Source organism: Vigna umbellata, chromosome 7, assembly GCF_029865625.1.
Source record: "Vigna umbellata cultivar VRB3 chromosome 7, Vumbellata_1.0, whole genome shotgun sequence".
Lineage (NCBI taxonomy): Eukaryota > Viridiplantae > Streptophyta > Magnoliopsida > Fabales > Fabaceae > Vigna > Vigna umbellata.
The window spans coordinates 20,115,186-20,134,919 of record NC_142171.1 but is presented as its reverse complement, the minus strand read 5'-3'; the positions used below and the strand labels follow the sequence as shown (position 1 = coordinate 20,134,919).

Sequence of the window (19,734 nt, the reverse complement as noted above, 5' to 3'; positions counted from 1 at the left end):
AACTCACCATCCTCTTCTCCGATCAAGTTTCAGAAACCGTAGAACCATTCCTGGTGTCGTAAGCTTCGTTTTGAACCGATCACTTCAACGTTCTGATACTGGTAAGTCTTCTACTTCTTAACCGTTCGTTCTGGCCAGCATGCAAACCAAATTTTGGTTTCATGAGTCCTCAGTTCAATTTCTGAACCTTTGCTGAACTGTGGTTTGATCTGGTTCGTAGAGTAGTTGAGCTGTTAAGGGTAGAAGGAGACCTTAGTTCTTTGGCAAACCAACTTCAGTCAGTAGGACGTCCGTCTACACTAGAGGTAAGGGAAGCTTATTTAATTTAATTGATACTTGTGTGTGGTATGAACGTCTGATATTGATTGAATGTATGAGATAAATGCTGACTTATATTGTATGAACGATCGCTGTTATAATGAATGAATATGGTATGCGTTGGTTTATATGTATGCTGATGGTTGATAAGTATGAATGATTAATGTGAATCATATAAAGTTTATAAATTGATATTGATATGAAGTTATAAAGTATGAGCTGATATGTTGAAACTTGAGATTTGAAATAGATGAAAATCTGAATATGAATTCCTCACTATGATAAAATACGCTCGTCATCGAACGGTCTTATACCGTTCGGTTTTCTAGTAAATGGCTTAAAATGGAATTCTTTCATTCGGAAAGAACTCTGATCGAGAATGAGCGTCCTCCTGTGAAATGCTATGTTTGAGCGTTCGGTTCAGCCTAGCAGTATACGAATACCCTTATACTTTAAAATTAGTAACGCTCGGTTTTATACTAGCGTTCGTCACAAGTAGCGCTCGGTCTTATACCAAGCATTCGTCATAAGCAGCGCTCGATCGTATACCTAGCGTTCGTCCTAATGAGCTCTCGGTCGTATACCTAGCGTTCGTCCTAATTAGTGCTCGGTCATCTACCTAGCGTTCGTCCTAATTAGTGCTCGGTCATCTACCTAGCGTTCGTCCTAATTAGTGCTCGGTCATCTACCTAGCGTTCGTCTTAATTAGTGCTCGGTCATCTACCTAGCATTCGTCCTAAGTAGTGCTCGGTCTTATACCAAGTGCTCGTATTATTGAATACCCAACTTTGATAAAATAGCGTTCGTTCAATTATAATAATATTTTTCCTTTCCTCACGTTCGTTCATGTACTGGCAACGGACTTTCGTATGTGAATTACTCCAAAGATAGTTTTAAATATTCTTGGCTTTTCTCTTTACATTGGATCCATTCTAAGGTCTTCATAATGAAATTCTCTTTAAGTACTAGTGTACATCTAAACAAGTTAGTTCATTTAACCGACTGCATAGAAAGTAACGTCCGTAACAAATTTCTTAGTTCCTTCAGTCCGTCTTCTTAACATTCATCCTCGTTCTTAAGAAGATTGAACGTTCGTTATTTTATGCCTCTAAAACTAAAGATGAAATGATGATAAATTATAAGATCTTGAAGTGTGAACACTATATTGAGTGATTATACGATTATGGATTTTGAACGAGCGTTCCAGGTAGGAACGACTCATATATTGAATATTGGATTTGGTAAAGTATGACTATGGTTATGCTAATGCTGGCAGTCCATCCTGATGTTCCGTGAGTACTCATCCTGACGTAGAGGGGGTAGGTCATGTGTGGGAACGGCAGGAGGTCCTAGTCCTTAGGGGTGTACTTTGGATAGGGCTAACCTCGAGTGGCAGCTGTTGAGTGTATCCCAGTTACTACATCACTCGGGTGTAAGGACGCCTGTAGCTACGCAGATTCATACAGTCCGGACGGTCTGTCTAGTAATATATATATTTCTTATGATGTTATATGTTAAGTTACATGTTGTGTGGATTGAAATGTTAAATGTATATGTTGATGTATGAATTAAATTACATAAGCTTACCCTTTCGTTTTCCTTGTGTTGTCTATTATCTATGTACGTTCGTCCTGTCTTTGCAATGATCATCCGTGTGGATGTGAGCAGAAGGCGAGGCCACTTTGGAGGACGTGATTGAAGAAGAAAACCTGATTGAAGTGGAAGTTAAAGCCGAGCCTTAGAACGCTTGTTCAATTTAGCGCTTAGATGTTAGTTTTATATTCTGACGTGCGATTATTTAATTTTGTAAAATCGTTCGTCCTAACTTCTTGTAGTTCTGACTTTCGATACTACTGTAATTGCGTTTAGTTCTGTACTTTAAGTCGTTCTGCTTTTGAACCTCGTTATCTTAGTCTAAAGACTGCATTGTTTTACTGTTAAATGTAATTAAATTCTGATTTATGGTTACTACTGTATTTTGGGATGTTACATTAGTGGTATCAGAGCAGTTTTGTTCTCTTAAGGACACTGTAGGTTATGAGTGCACTGTGTTTTTGCTGTGTGCTTAATGTGTGTTTAATGAGTTATCTTTCGACTCTTTGAACATGACTAACGCTCGTTTTTCTCTGTTTTCCTGAGAACAAATGGCACCTAGACTCCCTCCTCCACCACAGCCCAATGAATCTGATGCGCCCAACAACACTAGGTTGTTGGAATCAGTGATAGATAGACTACAACAACAAAACGCTACCCTGATGGAACATAATGTTGCTGCCCTGCAGAGTTTGGAGGCCGCTCGCGCCAACTCTGAGGCAACCCAGAGGCAGTTGATGGAAATTATCGCTGCCACCAGAGGTACACCAGGAGCGTCATCTTCCAACGCTAACCATCCAACTGAGTGGAGTTTGGAGAGTTTTCTACAACACCATCCGGCTAAGTTCAGTGGGAAGTGCCTCCCTGATGAGGCAGATCAGTGGCTGAGGGACATGGAAAGAATTTTCAACGCCAAGAGATGTCCGGATGAAAACAGGTTGGCGTTCACTGAGTACTTACTGACTGGAGAAGCGAGCCACTGGTGGGCAAGCATGAGAGCCATTTTGGCAGACGCTCAAAATCCCATCACATGGGAAGTATTTCGGGGCAAGTTTTATGAAGAGTACTTCCCAGACAGCGTCCGTTTTGCCAAGGAAGTGGAGTTTCTGTAGCTGGTACAAGGTCGGATGTCTGTATCGGAGTATACTAACAAGTTCAAGCATCTCGTCCGTTTCAATACGATGGCCACCAGTGAAGAGTGGCAGTGCAGGAAATTTGAGAACGGACTGAGAAGCGACCTGAAGGTTTTGATTTCCAGCTTATGCATACGGACGTTTCCTGCTATGGTTGAGAGGGCCAAGGTATTAGAGAAGAACATGGCAGAAGCGGAACGACACAAGAAGCAACAACAGGTAGTTAGGGGGCCAATCGTATCAAGAAGCAACGTCAATCAGAGGAGAACCCCTTACGCTCGTCCGAATCAACCACCTAATGCGAGTGGGTCTCAAGCATTGGTTCCTGCCGGACAGTCTGGGCAGCACGGAAACGTTACTTGTTTCCAGTGTGGAGGACCACACTACCGTTCTTCATGTCCTCAACTGGTGGGAGGAAAGCACTGCACACGTTGTGGACGGAATGGGCACTTGGAGAACGAGTGCAACATGGGTGGACGTGTAGTGATGAGGCCACCACATGCTGGAAGGAACCAACCGAGAGGTGGCAGAGCTCAAGCAGTGGGACGAGTGTATGCTATAACTGGAGCGGAAGCAGCAAGCTCAGGTAATCTTATCACTGGTGAATGCTTGCTGTATGGAATATCCTGTCGTGTGCTGTTTGATTCTGGGGCGACTCACTCCTTCATCTCGAAGGCGTGTGTTGAAAAATATGGAATAATTGAGAGGGAGATGCAGTTCGACTTGGTGGTGTCAACCCCAGCGGCTGGAGAGCTTAGGACATCTACCGTATGCATTAGATGTCCTATTGTGGTTGAGGGGCGTAGTGATAAGGTGAACTTAATCTGTTTGCCTTTGAAGGAGTTAGAATTGATTTTAGGAATGGATTGGTTGGCTACCAATCACATTCTTATAGACTGTGGTATGAAGGAGTTAATTTTACCGGATGAAGAAGAAGAAGAAGAATTATCAGTGACGCTCGGCCAACTGAAAGAAGACATTATGGAAGGCGCCAGTTGTTTCTTGATAATGACGCATGCAGACAAGGAAGTTGGAGATGTGAATTTTGAACGATCGTCTAACAACGAGTCCAATGGAGGACGATCGGTTGTGGAAGAATTTCCGGACGTCTTTCCGGAAGAAGTACCTAGACTGCCTCCCGTTCGTGAGGTTGAGTTTACCATTGATTTGGTGACTACAGCAGCACCCATCTCTGTTCAACCTTATAGAATGGCACCAGCTGAGTTGGCTGAACTCAAGAAGCAAATTGAAGAATTGATGGATAAGAAGTTCATCCGGCCGAGTGCATCACCTTGGGGAGCGCTTGTGTTGGTAGTCAAGAAGAAAGATGACAGCTCTCGGCTCTGCATTGATTACAGACAACTTAATAAGCTGACCATCAAGACCAAGTATCCACTGCCTAGGATTGATGATCTACTGGATCAGCTACAGGATGCAAGCGTGTTTTCAAAGATTGACTTACGGTCGGGTTATCACCAAACTAGAGTGAAGGAAGGGGACATTCAGAAGACTGCTTTTCGGTCCCGTTATGGACATTATGAATATGTGGTGATGCCATTTGGGGTGACGAACGCTCCAGCAATCTTCATGGACTATATGAACCGAATCTTCAGACCGTACCTGGACAAGTTCGTGGTGGTGTTTATCGACGACATCCTCATCTACTCCAAGAGCTGTGAAGAGCATGAAGACCACTTGAGGGCAGTACTGGGCGTGTTGAGGGAAAAGGAATTGTATGCCAAGCTGTCAAAGTGTGAATTTTGGATGAAGGAAGTCCAGTTTTTGGGGCACGTTGTCTCTGCCGGAGGTATCTCAGTAGATCCGGCCAAGGTGCAAGCGGTCTTGGATTGGGAGAGTCCACGTTCAGTCACAGAGGTTAGAAGTTTCGTGGGGCTCGCGGGCTACTATAGACGATTCATTGAGGGATTCTCCAAGATAGTAGCTCCGCTGACTCATCTCACCAGGAAGGATCAACTGTTCGCCTGGACCGATCGGTGTGAGGAGAGCTTCCAGGAATTGAAGAGAAAGTTAACGAGCGCCCCAGTGTTGGTCATTCCTGACATGGCCAAACCTTTTGAAGTGTATTGTGATGCATCTTATCAAGGTTTGGGCTGCGTACTCATGCAAGAAAGGAAGGTGGTGGCATATGCTTCTAGGCAGCTGAAAGTCCACGAGAAGAATTACCCCACGCACGACCTGGAATTGGCAGTGGTCGTCTTTGCATTGAAGATTTGGAGGCATTACTTGTACGGATCTACGTTCCAAGTTTTCAGTGATCACAAGAGCCTCAAGTATTTATTTGATCAGAAGGAGTTGAACATGAGGCAGAGGCGTTGGCTAGAGTTCTTAAAAGACTATGACTTTGAGCTGCTTTATCATCCTGGAAAAGCTAACGTAGTGGCGGACGCCCTAAGCAGGAAAGCAGTTCATGTCTCGGTTATGATGGTAAAAGAACTCAGCTTGGTTGAGAGCTTTAGAGATCTAAGGTTACAATTCGAATTGGAACCGAACAACATCAAATGCTATAACCTTAGAATATCCAATAACGTTTTTGACCGGATCAAGATGAAGCAACGCGAGGATGAAGATCTGGTGAAGATTTTGAGCACACTCGGTTCAGATCAAGCCAAGGAGTTCAATGCTGGAATGGACGGCCTATTACGCTACATGGGTAGGACGTGCGTTCCCAATGATGGAGATCTGAAGCGGATTATTTTGGAGGAAGGACATCACAGTCGTCTTAGCATGCACCCTAGTATGAATAAGATGTATCAAGACCTCCGACAATCTTTCTAGTGGCCTAGAATGAAGAGTGATGTCGCTCGTTTTGTGGCATCATGTCTGACTTGTCAACGAGCGAAGGCTGAACACCAAAGACCGGGCGGCTTACTTCAACAGTTGGAGATTCCATAATGGAAGTGGGACAACATTCCATGGATTTTGTGACCCATCTACCACGCACGGTCAGAAATCATGACTCAATTTGGGTGATCGTGGATAGGCTAACGAAGAGCGCCCACTTCCTAGCAGTCAATTTGAAGATGTCGATGACAAATTTAGATAAGCTGTACATCAAGGAGATCGTTCGTCTGCATGGAGTACCTTCGAGCATCATTTCTGACCGAGACACGAGATTCACATCTCGGTTTTGGCAATCCTTGTAAGGTGAATTGGAAAGCAAGTTGTAGATGAGTTCAGCTTATCATCCTCAAACGGACGGCCAGTCTGAAAGAACCATCTAGACGCTTGAAGACTTACTGAGGACGTGCGTCCTAGATCACTTAGGCGCTTGGGATGAAGTGTTGCCGCTAGTGGAATTCACGTATAACAACAGCTTTTAGTTTAGCATCGGAATGGCGCCGTTTGAAGCTCTCTATGGTAGGAAGTGCCGAACGCCACTTTGTTGGTTCCAGGAAGGAGAGAACATGCTAACCAGACCTGAAATTATCCAGCAAACGACCGAGAAGGTGAAGTTAATACCAGAGAGATTGAAGACGTCCCTTAGCAGGCAGAAGTCCTATGCGGATAGACGAAGAAGACCTTTGGAGTTCGCTACAGGAGATCATGTCTTCCTTAGACTCAATCCGATCACTGGAGTCGGCAGAGCTATTCGACCACAGGGAAGTTAAAGCCGAGCCTTAGAACGCTTGTTCAATTTAGCGCTTAGATGTTAGTTTTATATTCTGACGTGTGGTTATTTAATTTTGTAAAATCGTTCGTCCTAACTTCTTGTAGTTCTGACTTTCAATACTGCTGTAATTGCGTTTAGTTCTAAACTTTAAGCCGCTCTGCTTTTGAACCTCGTTATCTTAGTCTAAAGACTGCATTGTTTTACTGTTAAATGTAATTAAATTCTGATTTATGGTTATTACTATATTTTGAGATGTTACACAATTATTGATGTTTTTTATCGTCAAATTTGAATATGTACCATTAGATATTATTTTTTTCATTTTTTATTTTTATTATGCTTTTCTATGTTGCAATGTAAAATTATTGAAACATTATATTTTTCTTTTTGCGTTTATTAAATTTGTAATCTAGATCGGCACAGTAATCTTCGAGATCTGTAAATTATTGTTGTTCTGTCAAGAGTGAACTATTGATGATATAATGAAGAAATGAAGATGAACTTGTCCTAATTTGAAAATGAAGTGTGGACCTTAAGACATAACACTAGTCATGGTAACTTAAATTGAAATAAAAACTTGAAAATGTGACATTAACGTGAAAGTGTGAATAAACCTAAAAATGAAAAAAAAATGTGTGTAACTTGATATGCGAATGGAGTGAAAAAATGATGGAAATTACTGAAGTTACACCTAATTATGACGGTAGAGTTCAAAATAAATGATTGAGTGGTAATGGAATTAACAATTCAAATTTTGGTTGGTAATTGTGATGAAATACAGTAAAAAGTTAGACAAGGTTTGAGCTCAAAGTGAATGGTTGAATACAGAGAGTAATGTTTAAACAACGTTTAGGCTTAAAGTTGCATAAGATTTGGATTCAAAATGATTGGTTGGACAAGGTCTGGACAAGGTTTTATGAACTTCATACGAGAGTAATGGACAATGGTATCAAGAATAGGATAGGTGACAAAGAAAATTTATAAAAAATGACAGAAATATTTCTAACATGATGAATAAACGATTATTTTTGAGTGACACTTGAAACATATAATCACTAAAGTTGTCTTCTTATCTGCAAGCAAATCTCCAAACACAATTTTTGTCAATTACATATTTTTAATTTTTTTAACCGGACAAAAAGATAGATAGTAAAGGCATCTTTGATCTATGTGGATTTTATTAAAAATGGATAGTAAAGACATAAAAATGATGGATGATTATTTGAAACAAAAGTCTATAAATAATTTTACATATGATATTGCATGATTTCTCTTAGTTGACATGTTTTACTTCTTTTTCTATTTTCATTCTTTCTCTCAAAAACATTTTCTTTCTTAGCCATTTTTTTATTAGTATACAATCACGTGTAAACATTATGTCAACCTTTAAGAATAAAGGTGATCCTTATTTAAAATGATTTGAAATGTTTTTTTTTAAGATTTAAAATGGATAACCAAAGATGATAATTTTTGTTTTTATTTTTTTTACTACCAAATAGACATGCTCACGCATAATCCCAAATCATAATTGTTTTATTTTCCATGTTTTAATTCACAATAAAAATTCAACTCCCACAAGTTACCCCTTGTTTGGCTTTTTTTTTATTATTTATTTATTTATTACGTTATTCAGTTTTTATATTTTATTTGTATCTTGCTCAGAGGCTTGCCTGCTAACATTTTAAGGCCATGCCCATTGTACATTGATTCTTTATGAAAAAAGGATTGTGATGTAAAGTGATGGAGCAGGAAAGTATTTGAGCAATTTCAGGACATTGTAAATCAAATAAACACTTCAAAATCGATGACAAACATATTTGTTTTATCTTTTTTTATTCAATTAACTTATTTGCCAAATAATGTTTATTTTGCCTATTTTTTTTATTTTTTAATTCTTTTTTATAAGAATGATTAACAAGAAAATTTTCTTCTTCAATCACGTCTTCCAGAGTGGCCTCGCCTTCGGCTCACATCCACACGGATGATCATTGCAAGGACAGGACAAACGTACATAGACAATAGACAACACAAGGAAAACGAAAGGGTAAGCTTACGTAATTTAATTCATACATCAACATATACATTTAAACATTTCGATTCACACAACATGTAACTTAGCATATAACATCACAACAATTATAAATATAGTACTAGACAGACCGTCCGGACTGTATGAATCTGTGTAGGTACAGGCGTCCTTGCACCCGAGTGGTGTAGTAACTGGGATACACTCAACAACTGCCACTCAAGGTTAGCCCTATCCAAAGTACCCCTAAGGAATAGAACCTCCTGCCATTCCCACACATGAACTACTCTCCTCTACGTGAAGATGAGTATCACGGAATATCAGGATGGACCAAGCCAGCATTAGCATGCCCACAGTCATACTTTACCAAATTCCATATTCAACATATATGAGTCGTTCCTCCCTGGAACGCTCGTCCAAAATCCATAATCGTATAATCACTCAATATAGTGTTCACACTTCAAGTTCTTATAATTTATCATCCTTTTCATCTTTAGATTTAAGAGTTTAAAATAACGAACGTTCAGTCCTATGAAGAACTAGGACGAACGTCAAAAGAATATACTGAATGAATGAAGAAGTTTATAACGAACGTTACTATCTATGCAGTCAGTTAAATGAACTAACTCGTTTGGATGTACACTGGTACTTAATTGAATTTCATTATGAAGACCTTAGACTGAATCCAATGTAAAAAGAAGAGCCAAGAATAGTTAGAACGATCTTTGGAGTAATTCGCATACGGGAATCCGAATGCCAGTAATTGACCGAACGTAAGAAAATGAATTATTCTAATAATTGAACGAACACTATTTTATCAAGGTAATTATACAATAACACGAGCGCTTGGTATACGACCGAGCACTATTTAGACGAACGCTAGGTATAAGACCGAGCACCAATTAGGACAAGCGCTCAGTATAAGACCGAGAGTTCATTAGGACGAACGCTCAGTATAAGACCGAGAGTTCATTAGGACGAACGCTCGGTATAAGACCGAGAGTTCATTAGGACGAACGCTAGGTATACGACTGAGCGCTACTTAGGACGAACGCTTGGTATAAGACCGAGCGTTACTAATTTTAAAGTTTAAAGGTATTCGTATACAGCTAAGCTGAACCGAACGTTCAAACATAACATTTCACAGGAGGACGCTCGTTCTCAATCAGAGTTCTTTCCGAATGAAAGAATTCCATTTTTAAGTCATTTACTAGGAAACCGAACGGTATAAGACCGTACAATGACGAACGTATTTTATCATAGGGAGTAATTTACATTCAGATTTTTCATCTATCTTAACTCAATATTTTTTTTTTCATACAATTCATACTTTATAATTTCATATCCATCATTAATTCACATACTTTATAGAATTCATCATATTAACAACTCATACTCTACAATAATCATCCATCTTTCAATTCATACGTATCACCATCAACATGCAGTTCAACCAACAAAAACCATATTCATTCAGTACAACAATGCTCGTTCATGCATACTCAATCAACATATATACATAATTATATCATACATTCAGTCATATCATGCTTTCATACAACATACAAGTATAAATTAAATTAATAAGCTTCCCTTACCTGGATCAGTAGTGAACGTCCTAAGAGTATGGTTTTGTCTCGTCCAACTATGGCTTTCTACCCTCAACGATTATCTTAAGTTCTTCAACTAAGTCTAACCAAAAGAAACGCAGAAGAAATCAGTTTACATCCCTTCATGCAACCAAATCTTGGTTTCGCATGTACTCCAGAAACGAACGTCTAGGTTGGGGGCTTACCAGTTCCAGAATCTGGAGCTGTTCGGTCCAGAATGGAGCTCACGGCGTAGGGAACGTTCCTACGGTTCTGAATGTTGAACGGAGAAGAAGTGTGTGAGTTACAGTAGAGAGAAGGTGGAGGTTTCTAGAGAGAAGATGGAGAAAATGAAAGTTTGGTTCTGAGGAAGAAGAAGAGTGCGTGCAGGTGAGTGGGAGAGATTTTCAAAAACTCAGTTTTGTTCAATCCACGTCCAAACGGACGAACGTCTCCTCTGCCGACACCTGCACCCCCACTTCTGACTTCAGAAGCTTCTTTCGTGACAAGTGGCACTCGTGCATGTAGTGCAAAGTGGGTTTTTAATGGTTTCTGAGCAGTGACGTGGTGTGCATTGATTAGGATTAGACAGATGGCTTACAGTTTAAATTTCGAGGGTCTTACACATGCTCACGCATAATCCTAAATCATAATTGTTTTATTTTCCATGTTTTAATTCACAATAAAAATTCAACTCCCACAAGTTACCCCTTGTTTGGCTTTTTTTTATTATTTATTTATTTATTACGTTATTCATTTTTTATATTTTATTTGTATCTTGCTCAGAGGCTTGCCTGCTAACATTTTAAGGCCATGGCCATTGTACATTGATTCTTTATGAAAAAAGGATTGTGATGTAAAGTGATGGAGCAGGAAAGTATTTGAGCAATTTCAGGACATTGTAAATCAAATAAACACTTCAAAATCGATGATAAACATATTTGTTTTATCTTTTTTTATTCAATTAACTTATTTGCCAAATAATGTTTATTTTGCCTATTTTTTTTTATTTTTTAATTCTTTTTTATAAGAATGATTAACAAGAAAAATGAAAAACGATTAAATATGAATTCATTAAAGCATTACATTTTTTTTGTTTTTATACTTTTTTTAATTTTCAAAACCTCATTATATACTTATTTTTATGTACAAAGAAAATGTGAAAAACAAATGATAAAAAATTATCTCTCTTGCCTGAGCAAAGATTGGGTGCTTAAAGTTCTAAGGTCAATATATACAATCTCACCATAATGGTTCCTTAAACCTAAAGATTAAAGTCACTAGAGCTATGATCCTCTTTACCTCATTTTTAGTTGATAAATACAAATAAAGAGAACAAATTCTAGATGTAGTTCTCACGATAACCAAATAAGAAGTATGTGTCAAATGGTATCGCTATACAACCCTTCTAATTATAATTTAAACTTAGACTCGGGCATAAGGCCCTACTCATGATATGCATAAATGTCTAAGAATGAAGAATATCATGCATATCTAAAATCACAATCGCAAAATAATCAGAAAAGTCTCACGACAAATATATAGCATGTCGCCTACCCTAGGATTCAATATCTAGTCATATAATTATTTCAAATATAACGAATAGGCTAAAATATTCACATGCAATTATTCTAAATATCTAATAAAGATATGAACATTATATATATATATATATATATATATATATATATATATATATATATATATATATATATAGAAAAAGCATAAAGAAAACCACATCAAATATGCACATTTAATTAATAGGCCTCACTCTCTACCGTCCCTAGTGGAGTCGTCATCTATCGCAACCGGAATCGCGACGGGCGACAAACAATGAAAAAATAAACAATTTTGAAAATAAAGTTTGGAGTCGCAATCATAGTTTATTAGTCTTCTAGTGCACCTACACGAAGAAAGTACCTTTACTTAAATGTACGACCTTAATGTGATTTTCAAAATGTTTAATTTTCTAAAAAAATATCACTTTCAAAGAAACATAATTTGTTTTTGGACCTAACAAAGAATGATATTGCTCTTACGTATCTTCATTGAAAATGTTGATATTTTTTATTTTTGAAGATTTTATATTTTTTTATATTTTGAAATTATTTTAGAAAGGATGTCATACAATTTAAACAACCTGATAAACATAAAAACAAAGTGATGGATAAAACTTTTTTATTTTATTTTGAAGATGTTGTATTTTTTGGCATTTTTGACATGGTTGAGAAAAATTAAGACATTAAACACGAAAAGGATGCAAATGAGTACACGGATATTCATACATTTATAACATTATTCAATTATTTAAAAAAAAGATATTAAATATTAGGACGATACAAATGATCACACGAATAATAATATCTTTAAAACATTATTTAATTATTTTAAAAAGAATGATATTAAGTACTAGAACGATGCGAACGATCATACGGGTACTCATATCTTTAAAATTGCAGAAAAATAGATTTTGTTTTTTTTTTGTAATTTTCATTATTTTTATATTTGTTTTTTAAGAAGAAGAATAATATAAATTTGAAAAAATAGGTTGCAATAAATAAAATAAGTGTAAAAGAAAGTAATAAAAATAAAAGAGAAGCTCAAAACTTTAACAAATAAGGATATATGAATAAAAAATGTGGTTTAATGGGACAATAATTATTTGATGTTTGTTATGGTAAAACTAGAGAAAAAAGGAAAGTGACTTGAAAAAAGAATTAAAAAAATATGAAAAGAATGGTGGAGGAAAATCTTACTTATACATTGTAACATCCCAAAATTATACCGTCATCAACTATATAATAGAATATTTACATATATTAATATAACAAAACAGTCTTACAAAAATAACGAGATTAAGCTCACAAGTGGCCGAACGGCCTTACATCACTTTACAAAATTTATGAGCGTTCAGTAAACAAAACGACCGAACGGTTTACCAAATGGAAAATACCGAACGGCCAAATATAAGCAGAAGGAGAAAGGGATTCCTAATACGGCACGCTAACATTCTAAACTAAAATAATTACCGAACGTACTACTGTTCGGCCTTCACCTCCACCTCTACGAGGCTCTCTTCCTCCAAAATTCCTTCCGTAAGCGCTTCTTCCAGCGATGCATCTCCCTCTGCTCACATCCACACAGATGATCATTGCAAGGACAAGACGGACGTACAGATACAGACAACACAATGGAAAGCGAAGGGTAAGCTTATTGAATTTAATTCAAGTAAATCAAACATTTCATAACATATCAAACAATCACTTAAGTCACAACATATACTTCAATAAATTCATTCACTCAAACCAATTCCTGATACTAGACAGACTGTCCGGACTGTATGAATTCTGTGTAGCTACGACGTTCGTGCACCCAGGTGGGATAGCTGGAATTCTCATCAGCTGCCACCTGAGGTTAGTCCGTTCTGTCCAAGTTACAGTTATGGACTAAGACCTCCTGCCATTCCCACACATGACATACTCCTCTCTACTTGAGAACGAGCACTCACGGAATATCAGGATGAACCGCCAGCTAAGCTTACCACATTCATACTTTACAATCTCAATTTCCATTCAAGAGTCGTTCCTCCCTGGAACGCTCGTTCAAAATCCACAATCATAATTTCAGCTCTTATATTGTTCGCACATTATAATTTTTCCTCTTAATAACATTTTCATTCTTAGTTCCACTTTCATAAAAGGACGAGCGTTCAATCCTCTTCATAACGAGGACGAATGTTAAAAGCGAGACCGAAAGATCTTCTTTTCCGAAAGGATAAAGCTGACACAATTTACATGACGAACGTCATTACAATTTGAATCAGTTATATGAACTGACTCTAGAATGATTCGATTTATACTTAGAATAAATTAAGTAGATTCAGAGTCAAATCCAACTGGATGGAGATACAAAAGACGAGTATTAAATGTACCAAGGACAATTTAGTTAGAGTAAACCGACTGCTAGTAAATGACCGAACGCGGTACGTAAATTTACTGAAATTTAGGACGAACGCTATTTAAGTTTTGGACGAACGCTATGAAAGTTCAGGACGAACGCTATTTCTACTCGTTGGTAATTACGGAAAGAACGAGCGTTCGGTATAGGACCGAGCGCTACTTATAACGTACGCTTTGGGACGAGCGTTCGGTATAAGACCGAGCGCCACTTAGGACGTACGCTTTTGGGTCGAGACCCTTCGCTGATTCAAAATCATAGAAATAGGGATTTATATATGATGAGATGTTTAAAGTTATGTTTTTAACAAATTGACTAAGTGTCCGAATGTATATTTTTCAAGCTTCTCAATTTCTCACACAACACTCAGGATATCTACGTTTGGCCGAACGCTCAAACGTAAGACTAATATAAGAGGGCGTTCGTCCTCAAATAAAATTCTTTCCAAATGAAAGGATTCAGCTTTTTCAAAGAAGTTACTAAGAATACCGAACGGTCAAGGACCGTTCAATAACGAACGTTCATTATCGTAGAAATCTCATATTCAAAATCTAACTTACAGTAAACTCATTTTTCAGTATAAACTTCCATACATTTAATTACTCATATCATAGTACATTCCATACTTCTCATGCATCATCTCATCATCATAATCATATACCAAAATCAAATACCATAGATCATACTTAATATAATTCACAGAACATTCATACAACACAGTATAACTCAAGAATTAAATTTAATAAGCTTCCCTTACCTGGTTCAGTAGTGAACGTCTAAGAGTGTGATTTTGACTCGTCCAACTATGGCTCTCTATCCTCAACGATTTTCTTACGTTCTTCAGCTAAATCTAACCAAAAGAAAATGCAAGAACTTAGTTTACACCCTTGCATGCAGCTGAATCTGGGTTCGCAAGTAATCCAGAAACGAGCGTCTAGGTTGGGAAACTTACCGGTTACAGAATCGAGAGTTGTTCGGTCCAAAATGGAGCTCACGACGCAGGGAACGTTCCTACGGCTCTGAAACGTGATCGGAGAAGAGGATGGTAAATTACAATAGAGAGAAGGTGAAATGGTTCTAGAGAGAAGGAGGAGAAAATGGAAGTTTGATTTCTGAGGAAGAAGAAAGGTGCACGCAGAGAATGGGAAGGAGTGTTTCAGAAAATCAATTCCCTTCCCAATGTCAAACGGAAGTTCTCTCACACGCTGACACCTGTCTTCCACTATTGATTTCAGAACATTCCAATTTGACACATGGCAGACGTGTGTCAGAGGATGTGAGTGCGTTTTAATGGCACTGCACGTGTGGCGTGGGTGCATTTATGGAAGCTAGCAGGTGACTCAGCATTTAATTAAATGAGACGTGACATCGCGACATATAGCGTTCGCACGACAAGTCGCCTATCTGTGTCGACACACAGGACGATCGACATACAGAGTGCGATATTGTAGTAAACGGTTTAACGGTTAAGAATAAGCAGTTACGAATATTAGCTAACGCCACGAATTATGGAAGTCACGGAAGTAATTGACTCAATATCAAACACGACCTAGCAGTTACAACTTCTAAATAGTCCACTTCTGTAACTGTCCGGATTTTCAGGTAAACGGTTTATTTTCCTGTTTTAAATATGCAAAGCACACGAGAAAAAAGGTACGTTTTTCCCTAAAGAAATCTAAGAGAGAAATTATTCTTTTCCTGATCAATCACCAGATCCCTTTTTTGACTTGAGCGTCGGAGTGCCTTTGCAGGTACCCAGCCCATCTTCCCTGAGAGAGCAGAGTACAGAGAGAGATAACACAGTGAGAGCATCACAGGAAGAAGCAGTCCAGATTTGTTAGGTTCGTATCTCGGTCTCCACATCCCTATAGAAACAGGAATCATTTTTCTGACACTTTCACGTTGTCTTCCACAAAGCCAATCTTTGCAACTCTGTAAAGTTGCCTTTTACACCGTTAATACTGGGGATTCTCATGAGACAGAGGTTGACGAAAAAAGAGGAGAGGGGCTACGAGAAAGAAGCAGAGGAGAGGACATTTTATTGGAAGAAAGAAGAATTAGCAGAGACTCATTGGGGACACGAGGTCAACAATAGCAAACGAAGCTTCAAAAGGTAAGTAATGCCTTGCACTCCCTGTCTTACTGAATTGGTTACTTGTCGTTGAATATGTCTCTGTTACGTTGCCCTTAAGAATGTCTTTGTTAAGTTGCCTTTGAACATGCCTCTGTTATGTTGTTGCTAAGTTTGCATGTGTTAAGCTTACGTGTGTTAAGTTTGCATGTGTTGTTGTTTAATAAATGGCTAGTGTTGTAAATATTTGTACATGTCTGTTGTTACCGAACATCAATCTTCATCCCTTCATGACACTGAACGTCCAACACCAATCATCCATATTCACCCACTGCCACAAGCCATATTGACACCCGCGGCCTGCACCTATCATTTTCATCACATTCTCTTTCTCCATTATCTCCTATACCCAAACCACGACCAACTTCATCATCTTCATCCTTACCGTTCGGCCAATATCATCATTTTCATCTACTACACTGTTCCAATACTGGACCTCTAATCCTTACACATATCGACGTCATCATCTCCAACCTACCGCACGGCCAATTCCCATCTCGTCTTCCCCACGAACGTTCGTCTTCTCCACGAGCGTTCGTCTCCAAAACTGCACCTCCAACCTACCGCACGGCCAATACCCATCTCATCTTCCAAACGAGCGTTCGTCTTCCTCACGAGCGTTCGTATCCAACAACTCACGGCCCGCGCCTAACATCTTCATCTTCTTCAATCATCTCCAATACCCGTGATTTCCCTTCCATCGTTCCCATCCACATATCACCTCCAGTATCATCTCTTCATCCTTATCCCTTATGCACAGCCAACATCACAATCATCAACCAGCATCCAGTTCAGCCTCATCCATCAACCAAATTTCCCTATCACTCCCAGCTCCTCACCTCCAGCAATAATCATTATCCATCCGCCAACCACCAAGAATTCCAGGGAACCAAACCATATACTGGGACTAGGCCATCAAGCTTCTTTTCATCTCCAATCACCACCAAAGGAGTTGAATCTTTGAACAGGAAACACACGCACACTACAGAAACCTACCATTTCCAACAACCCAAGCACAAAAACAGAAAATAGATAAAGGCGAATGGGAGAGCCCATTGGCGGCGGCTTCCAAGGCTGACGACATCGCGGTTGGGAACGGATCCGGTGGTATTTGGGGTTAGCCGGCGACGCAAGAGGTGGTGGCATGGGTGGCTGGGTCGCGATGGTGAGCGGCGGCCAGTTTGGCAAACGCGACGCAGAGGCAGATTGACGGTGGCCGGTCTGGCGGAGGTGGCAGTGTGCGGAGATGACACCCCTCGTCGGGTTTTCTTAGTTGGGAGAAGAAAGATTTGATTGTGTTTGTGTGAGATGGAAGAATGAAGAGAAGGGAAATGAACCCTAATGCGCTGAAGAGATTTTGGCCAAGTAAAAATGAAACCAAAAAGATAAAAAAAATAATAATAAAAAATAAATTTAATGTCTCCGTAGGTCCCTATTTTGGTCATGAATTTCAAACATGTGTATATATCATCTGTTGTAGATATTGGTCAAGGTCCAGATTCAGTCCAACACCAAAATGTGACACATTGGTCAACAATATGAGTGAGGCTTTCAACAGTGTCTTGGTTCACACCAGGACTAAACCAATCATAACAATGCCGGAAGAAATTAGGGTATACATAATGCAAAGATGGGCAAAAAACAGGTCTAAGATACAATCATTTTCAGGACCAATTTGTCCAAAGATCCAGGCCAGATTTACAAAGGAATCCCAAGCAACCAAGAATTGGATACCTAGGTAACTTTCTTCATAACTTCATAAATGTTTATTCATTCCTTGGTAAACTTTATGTCAGACACTTAAATGTGTTGTTTAAATTTCTTTTTATTTCTTTATAGCTGGTCAGCACACAAACTGTTTGAAGTAAGACATGTCTCCCAAAGTGGAGAAAAATTTGTTGTAAACATAGACGAGTTCTCATGCTCGTGCAGGAGATGGAGCATCACAGGAATTCCATGTTGTCACTCCCTGGCCGCAATGAAGTTTCTTAATATTGATGGCCATCAGTTCATTCCGGCTTGCTTTCTAAAGTCCACCTATGAAGAAACCTATGCATCAATCGTATATCCCATCAACGGCAACAACATGTGGGACCTAACACCATATCCGGATGTCATGCCTCCTAGGAAAAAGGTTATGCCTGGAAGACCTAAAAGGAAAAGAAGACTGGAGCAGTGGGAGATCAGAAAGGATGATTCAGGAGTGAGCAAGGGTGGTTTGCGGAAGAGATGCGGGCTATGTAGGGTGGTTGGGCACAACAGGAGTCGTTGCCCCAAAGCAACCCAAGAACCAATCATGCCATCATCACAATTATCTGAAGTGTGTATGAATGATCAGGAAGCTCAACTATAGATGTGTGTATAAATGACAATGATGCCAAGTTTAAGGATCTTATTATGTAATAGTCTAAGGAACAAGGTTTATTGTTTTACTGCTATGTAATTTAACGAATGACAATGATGCCAACTATGTATGGTTTTCGATGTATTACAATGTTTTGGATGTATTACAATGAGCAGGAACTATTTTGTCAATGACCACGAACTGTTTTGGATGTATTACAATGTTTTGGATATATTACAATTTCCTTCTTTGACGTCTTATGTAGAACGATACAGGAGGGTGGACGACCAGACCGAACGGTCTGCAGCACGGAGGTAATTGGAAGACCGATACAGGAGGGTGGACGACCAGACTGAACGGTCTTGAACACGGACATAGTTGGAAAAGTGATACAGGAGGGTGGACGACCAGACCGAACGGTCTTGAACACGGACGTAGTTGGACGAGCGGTAGACAAGGGAGGACGACCAGACCGAACGGTCTTGACCACGAACGTAGTTGGACGAGCGCTAGACAAGGGAGGACGACCAGACTGAACGGTCTTGAGCACAGAGGTTGTTGGAAGAGCGATGCAGGAGGGTGGACGACCAGACCGAACGGTCTTGACCACGGACGTAGTTGGACGAGCGGTACACGAGGGAGGACGACCAGACCGAACGGTCTTGAGCACGGAGGTTGTTGGAAGAGCGATGCAGGAGGGTGGACGACCAGACCGAACGGTCTTGAGCACGGACGTAGTTCGACGAGCGGTACACGAGGGAGGACGACTAAACCGAACGCTAGGGAACAGGGACCTAGTTGGACGAGCGATAGACACGGTAGGACGACCGGACCGAGCGTTAATTATTATGTAACATTGCTGTGAATAAAATAAACATTAAACAATTTTCAAAACGCCTTAAAACCTGCTACATTAAACGAAAACCTCAATTTATTATGTTTATCACTTTAGTAACACAACTTCATTCCTTCACATCTAGTCATATACATAAACAGTTCCATCCTAACAAAC

The 19,734-nt window shown here is 39.2% G+C and overlaps 1 protein-coding gene and 1 pseudogene across 1 annotated transcript; both read left to right on the top strand.

The window, feature by feature from the left end:
* The first annotated feature begins 2,462 nt into the window (after positions 1 to 2,462).
* On the top strand, positions 2,463 to 4,267 carry LOC124821042 (uncharacterized; annotated as a pseudogene).
* Positions 4,268 to 16,220: 11,953 nt separating this feature from the next.
* On the top strand, positions 16,221 to 18,731 carry LOC148195367 (uncharacterized). Its single transcript, XM_088095174.1, has 3 exons — positions 16,221 to 16,360; positions 17,859 to 18,116; positions 18,218 to 18,731. Exons 1-3 carry the CDS (start codon positions 16,221 to 16,223, stop codon positions 18,729 to 18,731), a joined length of 912 nt encoding a protein of 303 aa, XP_087951300.1.
* Positions 18,732 to 19,734: the final 1,003 nt, after the last annotated feature.

Excerpts from the sequence above, each read along its gene's own strand:
- LOC148195367 (XM_088095174.1), top strand. The coding sequence starts at position 16,221 with ATGAGACAGAGGTTGACGAAAAAAGAGGAGAGGGGCTACGAGAAAGAA. Across the intron at positions 16,361-17,858 it reads AGCAAACGAAGCTTCAAAAG|ATATTGGTCAAGGTCCAGAT; the intron begins GTAAGTAATGCC and ends CATCTGTTGTAG. Across the intron at positions 18,117-18,217 it reads ACCAAGAATTGGATACCTAG|CTGGTCAGCACACAAACTGT; the intron begins GTAACTTTCTTC and ends ATTTCTTTATAG.